This window comes from Betta splendens, chromosome 8, assembly GCF_900634795.4.
Source record: "Betta splendens chromosome 8, fBetSpl5.4, whole genome shotgun sequence".
NCBI classification, from domain to species: domain Eukaryota; kingdom Metazoa; phylum Chordata; class Actinopteri; order Anabantiformes; family Osphronemidae; genus Betta; species Betta splendens.
Window position 1 is genome coordinate 6,027,164 of NC_040888.2, and position 19,182 is coordinate 6,046,345.

Here is a 19,182-nt window from a genome sequence, read left to right on the forward strand (position 1 = left end):
GGGCCGAGCTTTGAGCGACAGCAGCGCTCGCGGTAATGTCAGCCTTCGGTCACAGGCTCTGACAGCGGGTCTAATTCGAGGCCTCAGCTTCTGCCGTCCTGACAATCCCCTGTCTCTTTCATACGAGGGCAGCGGTCGCGTGAATTACAGCGACAGGTACGAGCGGCTGCCTGCAAATGTGCTCGCGTGCAAACTAATGTCTGGGCGGACGCGCGCTTGCCTGCGCACGGTAATTTATGTGCAAACACATGCATTCTAGCATGTTAGCTTGTTTGCTCGCAGGGCTGTTTTCGAAGCCTGAGCCCGACATGCATCACGTGGCGTTGGCCCACCGCTCGCCGTTTACTGCACTGCCACACGCAGAGACTGTAAAAGCGATTGATTTACACACAAGAGAATAAATACTTTGAGCTGGCAATGCAGTCGGCGCACTGATTTAAAAGCGCCAGTTAGGCTGCGGTTGCTTTCAAGCCGGTCAGGGGAGTGCGGCTGTTTAGCATCTGTAGGTGGGACTGTTAAGCTAGCAGGAGGTGGAAGCGTCCAAAGCGGCGCATCTGCAGAGCCTCGGCGAGAACCTCAGTGTGAAGACAGACTTGGATCAACGCGAGGATCAAACCTGGCGCCGCAGCGGCCAGTCGGTGCCGTGAGGTCAGCGCTGGCACCGGCGGCTAACAAAACAGCGGTTCAGGCGAGGAGAGAAAGCCATAAAGAACGGCGGAGTGCGATCGCGGCCAAGCTGTATGTACAATGTCCGCCTGTGTGCGCCCCGAGCACTTGCTGCGCGTTCGTCTACAGAGAGAGATGCCATTTGTCCCAGCTCGCACACATTCCCCCTCCAACAGTCCACTGTGGCTTGTCTGACAAATTGAGCACATTTGTCGACTGCAGAAATGTTCATAGAGCAACTGGGCCTTCCCTTCCATCTCCTGTTGTTTGTCATCCGGGAGGTTTCCTCCCCTTCTCCTCCGTCTGCGGGTGGATTGTTTACAGCAGGAAGTGGCTGGCATCCCCTCACTTGGCTTTGGGAGCGAGCGACTTGGCTGGAGCTGGTAGCCCAACATCGCTCACAGCCCCAGTGCCTGCTTTAATGTAATTCATGCGCTTTTGGGAGGCATCTTTACCAGAATCGGGAGCGATTTGGTTGATTATTCCGTCTGTTTTTGATTACATCCTGGCTTGCCTTGAAAAGCTAACGGACAATTTAGTTATCATTTCTAGATGGGCTGATTGGACTGGAGGTTTGTGGTTCAAAACAGTAGTTTGGCTAAACTTTACAGTTCCCCGTGATTACTGCTTATAAATAGTTGTTATATTTATTCTGTTTGTTTAAACAGCGCTTCAACACTTTGGACCCATTAAATGTTTGGTCCATCTGATGACAATGTGGCCAAACCAATCCCTGTGGTTGGACGCAGTGAAAGGCCGGATACTGGCTTCCTCCAGGTGCCCTTTGACCCCGGAGATGGATGTTGCTGGGCCTGAACAGTGCTAGCTTCTGCGTAAGCGCTCCGACGGCTCTCTGCTGCAGTGCTAAGCCTGCTGGGGCTGCTTGTGCCGGGTACGCTCGCGCTTCCTTGAGCGCGCACCACCTGTCGGTGAGCAACTGCGTGCGGATGTGTGTTTGTATGTTCATGCGTAGACCTTACAAGCGCGGTACAAGCCACGACTACTGGCACAAAACAGCGCCATATGTTGTTTCAGGTCTACTGTACGGCAGCGGGGCAGGTTGGCGCTCCCTCGTTAAGGAGCTTTCAAAGCGGCGTAATTCAATTCCAAAAACCCTCTGCGCCCGTCTGAGCTCGTGCTAGCGCATGAATGTACACGCTACTTTCCCAGGGGGCCACCTGATCATATTACATTATTCAGCACACATCAAAGGGTTAAGAGCCCTTTGCCTCTACAGTCGTTAAGGCCTCTCTTAGCCACAAATCAAAGATGTGCCAGCAACAGCTGCTCTGATCGCCAAAACTTCTATAATGTGCTGTGTACAGAGTGGGGGCCTGTAAGCCAGCGATGTCTAATAGTCCCCACATAAAGGCCATCCTGACCCTCTGATCTGGTTCCTATGGTCCTGATGGCTGTGGAAGTGGAGCTGAGTGGAGGGGATGACAGAAAAGCCTGGTCATTGCCTCCGGCCTGGAAGCATGCAAGACATGTAGATGTATTTATACCTCAAAGCACGTAGAAGATGTAGTCAAGCCTGTAGCGCGAAACTGCAGATCAACAAATCTAAACAAAATGAAAGTAATTTTAGTGTACTTTACTTTTTAATGTATTAAATTAAAGGCAGGGCCAAATTACTGAATGGCACATTCTTTTTTAAACATCTGTCTTCTAGTTGTCTGCACCAGCTCGGTTTGCAGCGCACGGCTTGACCGGCTGTTTCCACCGATCCGCTCAGGAACATTGTGTGGAAATCGATAGCGAGTCCAGCCAGTGGGATGACTGTCAGTCTGTACAGAAGCTCACAGTCAGGAGGCCTGGCTCCATGGAGACACAAACAGGCCGCGAGAGCGTCCTCAGGTGAATTCTCCGCGTGACTCCACCGGCTGAATTGGTCCATTTAGGTTTCATTTTCTTCCTTGTCTACATCTTTCTCTTTCTCTTCTCCCTCCACTTTGTCCCCTACTGGTGAGCAGCGGGGCCCGAACCCGACTTTCCCATCTCTCTCTCTCTCTCATTCACTCACTTCCTGTTTCTCTCCCACCGACAAGCAGCGTGGCTAAAATCCGAGAGAAGCTCCGCTGTGAATTTGGGGCTCCGTTCGTATCATCGGTCGCCGCCCGGTCGGGGGGGACGGATGCTGATTTGCTTCCGCTGAGCTTGAAGTCCTGTTTGTCAGCTGATCTCATCGCGAGGCCCCGCTCCCGCCGCTCTCTGGGACAACACCTTACTTCGCCCCCCTTCCTCGTCCCTCCGCCTCTTACGCGTCTCACCTCTTTGTTAAGCAGACCGTATGCGACCGCGTCTCCGTTTCACCGCATCACAAGGTGCATTCGGCGCTTTGAGTTGCGCTTCAAATTTAGCTCAGCCAACCCCAGTGGATTTGTTTGAAGAAAATGAGAGATGTCTTCCGAAATGCCTGATCAAAGGCCGCTTTAGTTGCCCAGGGGTTTCAACTCATGTTGATAAGATGTCCAAGTGTCAGTCACGGAGCTTATGACTGCCTTGTATCTAAGCAGATTGTATATTTTTAAAGTGCTCGATATAAACGAGGAGCGGAGAGGAGAGCGGAGCCATCTCGTGAAGGACGTGGATGTGTTTAAGAGGCCTGGCAACCGGCACCGTGGACCTGGCAGCTGGGCAAATTTCTTTTATGTCCCGCTATGACTGGCACTTTTTATACACATGCACGAGTTCCTGCTCTGTGTCTCTCTTTAATACGCCCGCCGATATCCAGTTTCACACAGGCGAGGCCGTCGTGCTGAGATACAGCCCAGGAGGTAGAGGGGGGGGGGTCTTCATCACCCCCCAGAGGGTTGCAGCAGTAAATCAGGTGTTTTGACCACCTGCGTGACATCACGGAGGAGATTTGCTGCTGTCTTCTTCTAAATTCTCAGCACTGTTTCCCTTCCTGTCACCGGAGGACGACATAGATCACCCGCCGCGCGTGCATTAATACGACAGAGACCCAGCGCGGACGTCCACACTGGTGCGCGTTCCGGCAAGGCGCACTTGAACCCTACCCACACGCGGGCCCAGCAGGTGAGCCCGCTATCCCCGGCCCTAGGCGGCGGCTATTGTGCCGTGATGAATGGAGTGCCTCCCGTCCCCGCAGCCGCGAGGCCCCGCGGCGGTCTACTGGGAACCCGGGGACGCTTGGTGGCCTTTCTCCCAAGTTTCCTGTCTCCTGACTCAGCAGCAGCTGCGCACAGCAGCAGGAGGAAGAGGATGGGATGGGTAAAAATAATTCGGTGGAGATTCATGGTGTAGTATGACCCCAGGGCAGTCAGTTAGACAATAGTCTTCCTTTAGCCTGACAGCGAGGCAGGCCAAGCGTCTGAGTGGAGGGATCGTCTTGCTCTGTGCATAAGGGTCCCTATGGATGATGTCATGCAGGAGCTGGAAATATAGAGCACTGGCAGAATATGTGACAAAATGATGAAAACGCAGCATGTTTTGTAATGACACGCTATAAAAGCCCTTTTTAATTGTAAAGATATTTGTGCCAGTTTAGATTTAGATCATCTGGATATGATTGCCGCTTGTTTAAACTGCAGCCCATACGGAGACACTTAATCAAAAGCTGAACTTGGCAAATTTGTCTTGCGGTTTGAAGACAATCTCCGACAGTTGCCCCGGCTGACTCTGTGCCCAGAAGTCTCTCTGGCATCGAAGTAGACTGAGCTTTATGGCAACAATAGCAGACGCGCCAGCAGAGGCAAGCAGTCGTCATAGTAGTGACCGTGGTGGGCTGAGAGAGAGAGAGAGAGAGAGAGAGAGAGAGAGCTGTGTGGTTGAAGCTCCTCTCTCCATAATGGAACAGCTGTTTGGAGCGCTTTGCGCCAGGGCGCCGGAGCACAGAGTAAATAGAAGAGAAGAGCAATGTAAACAGAGATGGGATGGTGGGAGCTGACTCCCCGCTACCGCGAAAGGCGGTAAACACCCCAGAGAACTAGAAGGAGGGGTTGTCGACACAGGATTGCACAAACGGCGCTGCACTAAGCGGGGGTGAGTGGCTCACGGAGAACGGAAGAAAACCCCCGAATCCGCTCCCAGCAAACACCTGACCTGTATGTTTGCTATGGGACAGGTACTGTAGAATCAAGGGGGTATAGTTCAGATTAGAAATTTTACGAGGGGGTAAATCAATTGCATTAATTTTTTTTATTTGACGTTGTATTATTATACAGACTTATACAACAGCAGGTTGTTCAAGCTGAGCTGAAAATTTCCATCCAGTATTTAAAAATTCTGGTACATTTCTATGATCTAGGGTGCAGGTATGATTCGGATTATTCACTGTGTTAATGTAGAGTCTCTCTTTGGCCTAATCGTCAGAATCTGAATCAGAAACATGTCGTTGTACCCAAATACACGACGCCCTGAACGCTACAGTGCATGATGGCGAGTGCTGTTTCCAGGGTGACGAGGAGGACGCGCGACCTGGTGCCCCCACATCATGAGCTGGTGTGGGGGTCACGCCTCATTTGCACACTGAGCACCTGAAAACTGGGTTTAAGGCATCACAACATGTTTTTCTAAAAATTTAAAGACAACTTATTGAGACGTCCAGGTCTAAAAGACTTATAAAGACTTTTAGCCTGAAAAACATTAACTGCACAAACTGGAGTCATTTACGCAGCATTTCATCGCTAAGCTCCGTGAATAAACCACGAGAGAGAAATAGTTTGACACCATGCGACACCAAACTTAAACTCATGCGTAAAATACCTCAAACAGGTTCCTCCTCTCCGGCGATGACGGGTGTCGCAGGCGTGAACGAGCGGCGGAACAAGCATGTGTGGGCTGTCAGTGCCATGCGAGCAGGGTGGCGATATCGCACCCGAGTTTGTGAGCAACATATGCAGCGAGCAGCAACAGTAATCCCAAGTAATACAGTGGAAAGCTCTCTTAGCATATCTGATACAGAATCTTTACAAGCCACTAATAATGAGCAACAGAGAAATGGATTAGAGGGCGGCACGACTGGATCTGGGCCACGGCAAACAGCACACAGCATCGACACATATACACAGCTTTTGGAGGTTTTCTACAGTTAAATGTGTTTGAAGGCTCTTGATTCTGTCCCCGAACAAAATGATGCACAAACGCTGATGACTCGTCCCTGTCTGTATTTGTAAAGATCCATATTTAGGCATCAGAGGCGCTTTATGTTCCTCGCGCTGATGCGGCACTTTTACCCCGCTCCACAGAGGATTCGCTTAAAAGCACGCGTGCTGCTGCCGCTTCTTATTGCAGACTGATGTTCTGTAATTGATATGCTGCAAAAGGAATCATCAGCGTTGTTGCGCCTTTAAAGACCAAGCAGCTAACATCTCAGTGATATGTTTATGCAGCTCTCTCTCTCTCTCTCTCTCTCTCTCTCTCTCTCTCTCTCCCAGCACCTTGTTAAGACCCAGGACCTCACCTCAACCCTGCTGCTACACACACACAACCAATCACACACCCGCCTCCCCCCATCCAACCCTCCCCCCCGTTCAACCCCTTCACAGTCAGAGGCCAGACAGGGTCAAGCAGAGGGCGAGACATTTATGAGGTGTAGATATTTGTGCAGGAAAGCATTCCTCCTGTTGACACTAAGCAACGCCGTCTGGATGCTGAGCGAGCTGAACCAGACCGGCACTGAAATGTAAGGACGGCGGATGAGAAGTAACAGGATCCAAGTCGTGGACTCGCCCACATGAGAAAAGCAACAGACGGCACTGTTGCATTGACTGCTTATCTTCTCAGCAGATACATTATGTTTGGAGTTTGGCTCGACAGGGTGTAATTCCTCAAAAATATCTTAACTGCTGCTTAAATGGTTCTTATTAGATGGCTCTTATCTTGATTGTGTATCTCCAAGCACAGAGAAGTAATGAAGCGAAACCCTTTCAAAACACAATCACCTTAAACAACCCCACACACCCACTCTTGACCCCGTTTTCAGCGCCTCCCCCCCCGCCCCCACGCTGCATTAGCAGGAAGGGCCACGGTTCGGACACGGGGCCGTGGCCGTAGTCAACACAAAAGGTTGCGGCGGTAAACAGCGTTGTTGGTATTCACAGGGCCGCTGCTGGAGATGACTGATGTGCCCATTAGCCTCCGCCCGGGCACCGAGGGAGGGGGGTGCCGGCACCATGCAAGACAAAAAGACCCGCGGGTCTGCAGAGGAGGGTCGCTGACCCATGTTGTTTCTCCTCCAAGCTTTAGCCAGTGGTCGTTTCACTGATTCAAATTACAGAGATTGGCTTTGTCGAATGTGACGAGCACGCATGCAAATGGCCCGGCGCTGTAGGTTATGAACGCCGCGGTTGGAAGGGGGGGGGTGTACGCACACCGCGGGAAAAGGGTACATGTTGCTGCTGGCATTTTGTGCACCACTAAAAATGATACTTCACCGCATTTGAGCCAGAATAAAAAAAGGGGGGCTGTTCGAGTCTGCAAGCTAATGCTTGGGATGCAGCATGTGTGGTGTTCCACTAGAGAGCGCCAAGCTTTACATCCATCCCTCAGAGCTGTGAAGACCACATGCTGTATAGATGAAGAAGTAGACATTTCATTTGCATGATAGCTTGATGCTACGTCACATATTAGCCCGTAAAAACTTCAGCACGGGTGGAGAAATTACACGTTTGCATAAAACCATTGAAGCATTTTATCATGCTAAATGCTAATCCTACCACCCATCACATCCAACCGAAGAACCAAATCATTGTTTAAAGGCAATAGGCAATCGTACTTGATTACTGTGATCCAGTCCCATCTTTCAGTCAGTCAACATCACATTTACAGAGCTTCCCAGTTAAAGCCAGCAGGCTTTATCTGATGCTATGACAGCGCTGTGTGTTTACCAAGGAAGTCAAAACTCACATAAACTTAGTTCAGCCGGAGACACTTACATCGAGGATTTATGGCGACAAATAAAAGAATCTGGCAGAACAAGAGCTCTCAGCTTGATGGCGCATTCAAGACGCTTCAAAATTATCGGAGGAGCACATTAAAACTGTCCCTTTGAGAGTTTAAGGGGAACCTCTGAATAACCTGCGTTTCTGATTCAAGGATTGTGTTATCTCTATAGGCGAAGCAAAGCAATAATAATAATGTACATCAATAAATTAGACGCGGGTGTGATGGGAAACGGCGAGTCTAGTAAGAAGAAGAGCCAGAGGTTTGCAGATGAGAAGAATCCAGTGTTGCTTTATTTCTTTTAACTAGACGGCCCCTACAAGACCAGTTTTATTTAAGAAATGCAAATGTGACATCATACCAGGAAAAAAAACAATGTCACATTCTCATAAAGCGCTGTTGGCATGAACAAACAGTAACACTGACAATAAATAAAATGTTGGCGAACAAAATAAAACTCTGTGAACAGAGAATACTCAGAATTGCATATCAAACAAGACAAAAATAGACAAAATGTACTTGGCACAAATTAAATAAACGTAAGTAATTTTCAGATGGAGTGAACCTACTCTATGTCCATCGCATTGTGAATCTGATTGTCCTTCACAGTTCGCATCGAGCGTGTGCATGTACTGTACAAAATAGACACAGGTGGCGGATGAAACTAAAATAGACTAACTCCAACAAATTGTCAGTACTCGAACACGTTGCCTTGCCTTCACACGCTCGCCGATGGCCTTGTGCTGCATGACTTTGCAATAAGCAAACCTGCAGGTAAATGTGCCAGAGCCCATTGACTTGATGCAAAGCCCAAACGTATGCACATTGTGGAGGACAAATATTCTCTACGTTACCAGTGATTTCTGATTTGACTTCAATACAGGTGCTTGACACATGTTAAATTTAAATAAAGTAAATAAAGATACTAAAGACACTTTGGTATTTTTCTTGGTCGTCGTGTGCTAAACCACGCATTATCGGGTGCGACGCACACTTAACACATTTCATTAAAAGACCCAGTCTTGTTTTAAAATGATTTGTGTGGACATTATTATAGTGATGCCAGAACACTCATCACACACAAATATTGTGTTATAATGTTATATCACTACTCTTAACTCAAACCTGACCCGTGATTGCAGTCCGGTGGGATCTGCATTGTGACGATGACCAACCGAGAGGTACATAAATAAAAAGCAAAAAGGACAGGCGACCGAAAATGCAACGTAGGAGAACACTAGTACAAAAACAAAAAGCCACTTGACCTATTTTTTTAAACAGGAATGCTCCGCTCTCAGAAAGCGAGTCTTGTCCTGTTATAGACTAAATCCTTCTGTCTTTGTCTGTGCTCCGTCTGTGTCAGCAGGCTATACGCAGTGCAACACTAACTGATCTCCAATCTCAGCTTCCCAACGCAAAGGAAAAGAGGACGTAATGTATTCTACAGCCATATAAAAATAAATCAATCGCAAACATGGAAAGATACATCTCATATATACAATAAACTCCTATATAAAATAGCTTTTATATACATATAGACAACAGACAGCAATACAATAATTCAACTGTACAATGTACACCTGAACAGGTAAAACAGGTGAGAGGTACTGAAGTGTATGGCTTGATTGGGAAAATTCAAAGTATTTACAGACATCAACAATACATCTTATACATGTTTCAACTTCCCTGGAATGAAGAGGCACAGGGGGAGCCCCGTGCCTCGCCTTCGTTTTCATTCCCTCCGGTAAGGCTACCTTTAAACAATTGGTCCCCAGAGACTGTTGGGCCTCATGGTACTTTGCACAGTCCAGCGCACGCTCCGCTATCCTTTGGTGAGATACGATAGGGGCTGAATGCAGGAGGCCTAACACCAGTTATGAAGCTTTCAATCACACGGAATATATCTGTTTTAAAAAGTTAGTTGATCAATATGCCTCTAACTGATAGTTATGATGCCCAGACTTTATAGTATTAGTCTTGAAGGGTCAACCGCTTCACTTCCTCCGGTTGGTTGCCAACAGACTCCAGTGTAACCTTGGACAGCCCTGCTTTGGCGCCTACTTTCAATCCATGGATCCTTGAGGCAAACCCAAGGAACACTCGTCTTCCAAGGCTGGGTTATTTTCTAGGTAAAGTCATGGACTATTATCCTTCCGTCAGATTAGTTCTTTCAGTAGTGTCCTCACAGAGGTTCAGCATAAGATGGAAACCCCTTCAGCAGTGACCAACTGACCAGTGGTGGGATCGTACGTTCCAGCCAGGTAGTAGAGGTCTGAGGAGGTGCTGTTTGGCTTTTGATTATGAGTCAGACGCTCATACTCCTCCCTGCTCACCACCTGGCACTTATGAGAGATTGTCTGGACATCGTTCTCATCCTCGTGGCACGACTGGTAAAGGGCATGCTGAGCAGAACAGAAAACAAGGTTTAATTTCACAAACTTTATTTGTGAACCAATAAATTCAGGACTTACAGCGAGAGACTTACCTTGCCATCTCGATGCCTCTTGCCTAGCTTGGTCTCTTCAGGGTGGTAGAACCACTTGACTTTCACTACCATGCTGGAGCTCCAGGATTCCCAAAAGTTCTCAATTCGACCTACATAAGGGAGGTTAGGGCGTCCAGCAGAGAGGAACACAGCGCAATCGCCCACTCTCACTGTGTCCCTCCCTCGCACAATGGCCTTATAGAAAAGCTTCCTGGCTTTGCCCTTTAGACCTCGCCTCTGTGGAAAACCAGACATTTTGACCAATCTTCCTTGATATTAATGATTATAACAACCTTTTTTTGGCATCTAGTAACCAAACATTCGGCATAACTGAATTATTTCACTAAAGAGTATATGGGGAAATCTTTACTACATAATACAATTAGTTTTTCCTCACCTGTGTGGGATCCCCCGACCATTTCCACATTTGTCGCCCTGCAAGGAATGCCGACATCTTGGGTCTTGGAATAAATGAGGAGTCATTTGGAAGCATTCTAGGTTTCTTGGTGAATTCCTTGGATGGCTTAGAGGTGGAACTGGTGCATTCTTTCCTCTTCAAAGACTTGTTGGAGATCTGGTCAGGGAGACCCCCTTTTGTGTTGGAGACAGCAACGGCTTTGGCTACAAAAGAATGCTGGTGTGGCCTTGAAGACGTGGAGGGTTCCGAGGGTTGCAGGAGGCCACGGTGAGAGGACAGACAACTCTGGAGCATCAGCGTTGAACTGTCCTCGTCTTCTGAGCTGTAGGATGAATCGTTGTCAGAGGAACACAAACTGGAGCTGGAGAGCGAGCCTGAAGATGAGGAGCTGGAAGAACCAGAGGAGGAAGAGGAGACAGAGAGGCGGGAAAGAAAGTGGCCAGTTGTCCTTAGTCCTCCTGAGGCCGCAGTCAATGCAGATCTTCTTCTCTCCTCTTCTTCTTCTGCCTCTTCATCATCTAAATCGGAGTAGGAGATGTGGCACTCGCGATGGGAACTGAAGCCCAAGTCACTGTATTCCCCAAGACGCAAAGAAGGGGAGGACTTTCTTTGGGGTGTGGTTCCTTTCGGGAGAAGTTCTACCATGGATGCGCTGCCCTTTTTGTTGTCTTTAACCAGCAGTACGGGATGAGAGTATGCTTCTGTCCTGGGGGCGCTACTAACACCGGAGGGAACACCTCTCAACAGCAGAGCCTTGCTGTTCTTTGTTTTAGGAGAAGTCACTCCTTCGTGGTCCAACTTCACCAGGAACTCCTGTCCAGACTTCTTGCTTCTTGGAATAACCAACTCCTCTTGCTTTCGCTTTTGGCTGTACAGCCCACTTCTGGCGCCTAGAGATAAAGCCGTAGACTGAGCACAGAAGGAGGAGTAGCCATTTGCGATGCTGCTGAAGGAGTCCACCTCAAAGGAGCGGCTGCTGAAAAGGCCCTTGACTGGAACAGAAGTCAGCGGTTGTGTCTGAGGTAGGGGGAACAGGTCATCATCCTTCCCTTTCAGAACCTTCCTGGTTGCCCCATTGAGCTGAAAGAGATTGTCGGACGTCCTTTTCCTGGTGTTGGCCATAGAAGACCAACTAAGGAAAGGTGAAGGATTTTTACTGGCAGCCTGCTGCTGCTGCTGCTTCTGATTTTTCCCAGAACCCTTGGGTCTCCCTAAAAGTAAGATAACATGCAGTATGTTTAAATAAATAAGTATACCAATAATTATACCAATTTTATGTAGTCACAATCTCTGAGAAACAACACAAATTAATAAAAATAATCTCTCTCTATTCATTTGTGACCTCTAACTCTACAGGAAAATGTTCTCTGGGAGTAAATCTTACCTGGTTTTCTTTTGTGAGTCACTGGCGTTTGTCTGTTGGCTACAGTATTAGTAGTGTTGTGTCTGTCAGTAAGTCTATCATTCATGGGGGGAAGTTCCAGACAGGAGCTTCTCTTGGCTGTTGTCCCGCTGGGCACCAGGAGAGCAGGAGATGACTCTCCACCTGAAGGACGAGGGGTGAAATGTTATTAGCATATGGTTACACTGCAGCGAGGAAGGACACTTTCTCAGTTGCACGCACAGTGGATCTGGTATCCTGGAGGCAGGAGGCGGATGTTTGGGAGGGAAATCTTCCCCCGGTCGCCGTCGTCAAACTCTACCATCACTCCTCCCTGCTTCCCCTCATCAGATGAACTACCTGCTCGAAACAAAATTGGACTCTCAGGTTTGCAGGTCTGATATTTTAAACATATTTATATTGTGTATGTCATGTTTATAGTTGTATGTAGTAGATGCACAGGCAGCAAAAGATGGATAAAGTTGACGTCGTACCTCTGTGAACATAGCCTGGGTATAAACAGCGAGAGCGTTCGCTCCAGTAGGCACACACCCTGGTGCCTTCGCTGAGCATAGCCTCTGACTCCGGACGTATATCCAGCACCTGAAAGCCAGATCAACATGTAATTAAGATTCATTACAGGCCACACACAAATACACACGCACACACATGCATGGATCACACACACCAACAGTGTCAGAGCAATGGGGCATTGTGCACGGGCAGTCACTGTGCCACGTTTCCAGGCGGCACTTATCTCATGCCAATGTGCCAGTCAGGGCTGAAAAGAACGGAAGCCATGATGCAGTAAATCCTGACTTGCTGAGTAATACTAAAGAGGGCCTGAATAGAGGGCTTGTGACTGCAGGTTGCCAGATCCTCCCTCCAACAATGCAGGCACCCCCAGTATCCGCCACTCACTGGGGGCTCTTTCAGGTTGCTTTCATTTACTGTTGCCATGGCAAGGGACCTTTTGACTGATGAGGTGTGGATGTGTGTGTGTGTTTGTGTGTGGGGGTGAGGGAGCAGGGGCTTGGCTAGCTTGACACACATCCCCACTAAGTACCGGTATCCTAATTAATTATATTAGTTCTGAACAAACGTAAAAGACAAGAAATATTATTCTGTGCCTCATTGCAGTATAATTAGTTATTTATGATTTGCATAAGTGGGTAAGCTTGAACGATAGATAACCACTCCTTTTTTTGGGGGGTTCATGTTAAACTGTATTGAGCTCAACTCTTAATTCACATCGCTCTTCAAGACATCGCCATTTCTTCGAGTCACCTTGAAGCATAGGTTAATGAAATAGGGATGAATAACAGCCAATAAATCTCCATAAATGAATAACTTGGTTAAACTGGACTCGTATGCTCACATTAAACTACATAATAATTACAAATCAACCCGGAATTGCAAAATATACCCTATATCAGGTCCACATCCCTCCACAACAACTCTAGTTAAAGGCTGGTCTCACGCTGCCTTTGTTGATCTGACTGTGACTTTGGCAGCAGTACAGATGTAAAGTTGACGTCCTCTAAATATGAATGGATCCAGGTGTTAGTGGGATTATCCCACCCACGCACAGATCGGGGGTTTAACGGACATTTACAGACACTCATGCATAAACCTAAAGATCCCGTCTCCCATCTGTTCATTTTCAAGAGGTTTAGACAGCCTCAGTGACCCTCGGAGACAATCAAAGGAGGTTTGAACAGAGAAAACAAAGGGACTGACGGAGCAACATAAAGGCCGGAGGGCAATGAAGAAATGCATAGAGAGTGCAAATGATTAAGGGAAATAATAATGTGGAGCAAACCACATGACCTAATGTGTCATGGCTTTTCCAGTAACCAGAGTGTTTTAGTGCAGCTGCTTGAACTTACTGCTTCCTGTAGCAGTTGATCCAAAGAATAGATCCTTGGGCGGTTTCCTCTTTCACCATCAATAACAATGCTAAAGCTGGACAAAAAGCGCAGAGGGGAGAGAAGACATTATCAGGCTATTTTCAGACGATCGCCGGGCTCCTGTGCTATAGGTCACATCCCACATTGCTGTTATTGGAGCATCTCCTTTCTGCTCGAGAGCCTCAGAGCTACAGTACGTATCGGGGAACGTTACGTAAGAAAGAATGATGTGGAACAGCAGCTATAATACAAATGGGCAAAATGTTGATCCTGGTGACATCTGTACCATTAAAAAAGATGAGTCATTTAATATTTAATATTGATATTTATTGGATCACATGCTTACATGTCGGGTAGCTCCAGGGTGTGGACCCTGGCAGCATAGAGCAGCTCGTCCTCCTTGGAGATCAGCACCTTCAGTCCGTCAGTTAGGAGCTCTTTGGTCAGCACACAGTTGGGGACTGGAAACGCAAATATCACCGTTAATATTGCAAACGATCTGCTGCTTATACTGTCGTAACACCCAGCGCTGTCTCTTACAGTCGGGGCATTTGTTATTGTATGAACAGCTGCTGTCCTCTTCTTCCGAGAAGCTGCTTCCATCCATCTGGAAGCCCTCGTCAGCGGCAAAGCTCTCGAGCAGCCGACTCACCGCTCGTCCCTTCGGCTGCGGAAAATAACAGCGAGGACGGACAGATGAATAAATGGATGACGCGTCGGCATCAAGGAAAATAAGGGGGGCTTGACTGGTGTTTTAGCTTGATCCTGAGTTGAATGCTTGTTGATTTGGCCGTGACCGCTACCTGTTGGTCCTTGCTCCTCCGGCTTCTGCCAGCCTCCATGCCTTGGGAGCACATGGATGCGCTCGGCCAGCCGCTTCTCCTCTGTAAGAGCCACAATGAGTTACTCGGCAGTTAGATAAATGCTGTTTGTGTTCATACTTCACACTGAACCGGACCTTAGCGATCGCTCCCCTCAGCGCCGTGTTCTTGCGTGTTGCCTTATTGAGCCTCTCGCTGGTGGTGGGGAAGGTGGCCAGCCCCGTGCTCCTCCGGTAGCGGTTGCCTCTGTTTCCCAGGCTGCCCCAGCGGGGCTCCTTACCCCGGAGGCCGCGCGGCTGTCTCGCCCCCAGGGGCCAGTGGTCTTCACGGTACTTTTTCACTCCACTGGACAGACAGGGGGGTTTCTTCTTTATTTTGACCTCCCCCTCTGCTCCAGATAGGTTATGAGTGCCTGTGTTTAAATAGAGAAAGCAAGCTAACACAAACCAGACGCACCCCATGAAGATGTGGCAGCGCTTGAATTGATTTAGAAGCACAGTCGTACCGTACAGCTCCTGTCTCTGCTTTTTGTTCCTGGCTTTCTGATTGGCTTCGAGCTTCACGACAGATGACGGGCTTGGACCTGTCAGGGAGGAGCTGGAAGTGGTGTCCTTGGAGGATTGGACTCTGTAATCTTGACCTTCATCAGTATCAAAACTGCCCTCTTCCTCCTCTTGATCTTCGTCTTCTTCTTCCTCGTCTGATGAGGACAGAGAACAGCACACAGAGACTGTTATGAACTCGGCTCGTCACATCCATCTCTCTAAGTTATTACCAACCGGCGAAGTTCCTCTTAGTCATTTCGCAGCCACTTCATTAGCATTTAAGTAAATAGTTTAACTGTTCATAGAAGTGATGTATGAAGTGCTGAGCCCCTGTGGTATTTCCTTATGTGAACGCATGCGGTGGAGCTAGAGAGCGAGCGAGTGCTGGAGCCACTTTGTGTGGGTATTTGCCGCTGCGCTGTCTCATCTGCGCTTTGACCCGGCCTGCTGGTCTCCGGGCCTGTCAGAACCACTCACAGGCAGGCGTCCACAGCTGGAGCTGCGAGTCCAGTCCCGACCAGCTAGTCATCGGACGTCAAACGCCTCGTACACGACAGGAGTCAACACCTTTTCACTATTATCTTAAAGTCATCAACAGGGTTAGCCTTTTTCACTCCACACAACCTCCCATTCCTCTGTTTGCCGACTGTGCCACACTGCGTGGAGGTGGATTACTTTGTGACGCTGACGCCGTTATTCTGCTGCTTACTTCGAGACCAGACACAGAACAGCTGCCACGGGCATCATTTCACAGAATTGCACAACCTCGGCTGGGAGCGCCTGAAACCGCTGTGTTGGGTTCTGGCGTTTAAAGAGCTTTTTAATCACATAAATCTGTCCCTCCAACTTCATTTCACAGATTTTATTACACTGTCTCACAACACATGAAACAACACATCCCCACTGATGCGTCTTTGTGAAAACAGCCTAAAGGAGGGATTTCAGGAGTCAACAGCATCAGCAGGAACCATGTAACTGCTGTGGTCAGTGGTTTAATTACCCGCGTGCGTGACTCATGACGAACGCCGCACGCCTCACCTTGATCAGAGGACTCGCTCTCCGCCGGTGAGCTCTCCCCGTCCTCCGTCGCTTCGCCCCTCTGGCCACGCAGGACCCTCGCTCTGGGCCGGCCCGAGCAGGAGGCGTTCTGCGTCAATGAGGCCGAGGCCCTTTTGTGTCCGCGCCGCAGCAGTGCCGGCCAGCTCTCCTGGGGGCCGCTGTCCACGCTGGCTGCTGAGAAGGTTTATGAGATTAGTTCAGTCACGTCTCAACCGCGAGTGGACGGAGGCTGGCCGCCAGCATCTACCTGTGTCGCTCTGCCCCCCCGACTCTCGCCGGGACTCGACTTTGTTTGTGACCTGGCTCCTGTACCCGTGCTTGGGGTTGGAGTTGCAGGGCGACACCTCCTTGTCCCTGGAGCTGCTCGCCGGGAGGCTCTTTTTAACCTGGGCCCTCTGCTTGAGCTGGGCCACGTCGCCGGCCAGCTTGGAGCCCAGCGCGCTCTGGAAACTGCTTTTCCTGCAGCTCTGCACTTTTATCTGCTGCGGCGCAGAGGGATGAGAGACAGTGAGAGCCAGCTACAGTCCCGGTCGCAGCAGCTAGGAGGGCTCTCATTCGCCCCCACACAAAGAAGAAAAGGAGAAGTTGAAGCCCCAAAGAATAATATATTAATATGGAGAGCATAGGGTTTGACTCGGGGGAGTAGTACCTAATAATAAATAGTGTGCAACAAAGGAATAAATCAAACACAGAGAAACAAAGAGTGGCCTCATTCATTCCTAGCTGCATAGAGGACAAAAGAGTTGAGAACAAGGGACTCTGACCTGTGTGCTGCTAAGACGCTCAAAGCTTCGACTGGACAGCCTCTTCTTCCTTCTCTGGCCGTCTCCGCCCGCTCCCAGGTCCTCCGGCGACAAGGCAAGCCCCGCCCCCATCGACCTGCCAGTCAAACAAGGCAGGGGCATTCATTAGAGAAGAATTGAATGGAAAAAAGAGGGGCTAGGACATCACAGAGGGAAGCAGAGTTGAGTCACCTCTCTGTAGGATCTAATAACGCTCCACTCGGTGTCTGATGAACAGAGGGACAAAAAAAGAGAGCCCAACACACACCCACACGTTTGAAAACGTGAGATCTAAAAAGAATCCGGGGTTATCCGAGGGCGCCGCGCTTCGGGAAACCATAACACTGAGCCCTGGGAGTGTCTTCGCAGCCCTATTTTCGCAGCGCTGCACAGCTTTGAAGGATACGGTGAGCGGATGCCTTTCGGTGCAGCTCTATTGTTCTCGGGGGAATATCATAGCTCTCCACCGGCGTCGTCATATCACCGTGGCACACTCTTTCCTCCGCGCCGAGCGGGATCACAGGCCAACCACTCCAAATGCCCTTGAATTTCCCCCTGGACGCCTGCCCACAGACCACACCGCCGTGAGCCAGGCCGCGCTCAGACAAAAGATTACCCCCCCCCCCGCGCACGCGGCCCAGGAAATGGACTGTAAGCAGGGCTTAAATATGACACGCACAAATAAAGAATATCCACGCTGCACCGCGTGCAGTCCCCACGCCGCACGTACGGAGGCTTGATTGTTTGCATATCTGATAATCAGAGTGTGTCAGAGCGAATCTGCCACACAACCTAAAAAGAATGAAGGCGACTGTCAGCCCACTGACTGAAGGGAGAGTGACAGAGGTGGCGGCGGAGTGCGAGCTGTCCCCGTGAGGCGGCTCCCGCCTCGGCTCGCCTTCAGCTGCTGACAAACACAATTTGACAGAGTCCCTCCCCTCTGTGGGGGGCTGAGCATACAGTGACTAATTAAACAGAATTGATTAGCGGGGCTTGCTGGCGAGCAGTAGTCCTCTGCAGCCTTTCACCCCGATCAGAGCGGCGCCACAGCGGATTCCGTTGCTTTAACATCTGCATATGTGCTCACGGGCACAAAGCTGCAGATGTATCTAAAGCACAAATGGCCAGATGGACTCCCTCAAAGGTCAAAGAGGAGATACTAAGAGGCTGGGCCGTCACCCACTGACCCACTGCCCTCCATCATAGCCTCCGAGCATCAGCGTTTTGTTGTGGCCCCAGTCGGCTTGGCTGTTTCCTCATCACGTCAGTCCCTTCTGTATTGTCCTGTACGCGTCCACAGAAACAAAGGCGACTACACCCCGGTAGCTCAGAGACAGCAGCTCACTGTACTGTGGCATGCAGGAGCCAGGCCCCCGGGAGCCCCCACCCTCCCACCGCTCCTCCCTGCAGGGCTCTGGCCCTTTACCCTTTCTCCTGGGTGCTTTTTGTCACCCGGCATCAGCATCCCCGCGACGATCAGCGCTGGCCAGGCAAAGGGAACAAGGGCGGAAGGAAAGTGGAGGTGACATGGCAGGGGGGCAGCTGGAAACAGGGCAGACCGTTGCCAGGGAACGGTGACAAAAGATGAGAGAAGAAGACAGAGACCTGTGCTGAGAGATGACATTTGGTCCCACTGAGGCCTGACAGCAGTCCCTCTCCCCTTCACCCTGATCAGTCTTCACACCACCGCCAAACACTACTTCCCAGTCCTTGTTTCTTGTATATTCTTCAATTTTACTATCAACTCCCCTCCTAATTTTTTTTTTCACACACTCTTGCCGCATGAAAGCTCTAAATGTCAGCTTATCTCTGAGTGCCTGGACCGTCGCGTTATCCTTCGGACCCCTGGTGACCCTGCGGGGCTGTAATGGCAGTGGTGTGTCACATTCCTGCTACTGGGACAGATTACAGGAGAATTCACAGTACTCTAATTACATCCTCTGCCTGTCATCCCCCTCCAGCTATGCCCCCCCCCCCCAGCTAAGCTCAACAAGCTCCACAATAATACTGCTGAGGTTTACGATTAGCTGGTCTGAAACCTAATGGGAGCCACGAGCAGGTTTGTCCGCATGTGTAGTCCACACATGGAACCCGCTCTGAGCCTCAGCAAACACACGCGACTGACAATAATTCTGCTTTTGCACAATTAACACCAGTGTCGATTAGATTAGACGGGGCCCGAGTGAACTTCCTTGAATGGTTCAGCTGT

The 19,182-nt window shown here is 49.5% G+C and overlaps 1 protein-coding gene across 6 annotated transcripts in view; it reads right to left on the bottom strand.

Moving 5' to 3' along the window:
* Nucleotides 1–7,835: 7,835 nt before the first annotated feature.
* Nucleotides 7,836–19,182, bottom strand: part of LOC114859894 (BAH and coiled-coil domain-containing protein 1) — a 52,250-nt gene continuing 40,903 nt past the window's right edge. For 4 of the 6 annotated variants that reach the window (XM_029157965.3, XM_029157966.3, XM_055510610.1 and 1 more), the window contains 15 exons: nucleotides 16,956–17,070; nucleotides 16,439–16,673; nucleotides 16,171–16,365; nucleotides 15,093–15,287; nucleotides 14,725–14,999; nucleotides 14,570–14,650; nucleotides 14,307–14,433; nucleotides 14,113–14,227; nucleotides 13,746–13,821; nucleotides 12,351–12,459; nucleotides 12,100–12,216; nucleotides 11,860–12,021; nucleotides 10,455–11,686; nucleotides 10,058–10,294; nucleotides 7,836–9,974 (listed from right to left, as the gene is read on the bottom strand). In XM_029157965.3, coding sequence (XP_029013798.1) covers nucleotides 9,765–9,974; nucleotides 10,058–10,294; nucleotides 10,455–11,686; nucleotides 11,860–12,021; nucleotides 12,100–12,216; nucleotides 12,351–12,459; nucleotides 13,746–13,821; nucleotides 14,113–14,227; nucleotides 14,307–14,433; nucleotides 14,570–14,650; nucleotides 14,725–14,999; nucleotides 15,093–15,287; nucleotides 16,171–16,365; nucleotides 16,439–16,673; nucleotides 16,956–17,070 — 3,481 coding nt within the window. In that variant the 3' untranslated portion in view covers nucleotides 7,836–9,764. The remainder of the gene's footprint in view (nucleotides 9,975–10,057; nucleotides 10,295–10,454; nucleotides 11,687–11,859; nucleotides 12,022–12,099; nucleotides 12,217–12,350; nucleotides 12,460–13,745; nucleotides 13,822–14,112; nucleotides 14,228–14,306; nucleotides 14,434–14,569; nucleotides 14,651–14,724; nucleotides 15,000–15,092; nucleotides 15,288–16,170; nucleotides 16,366–16,438; nucleotides 16,674–16,955; nucleotides 17,071–19,182) is intronic. The other 2 variants (XM_029157968.3, XM_029157967.3) reach the window with 2 other exon arrangements.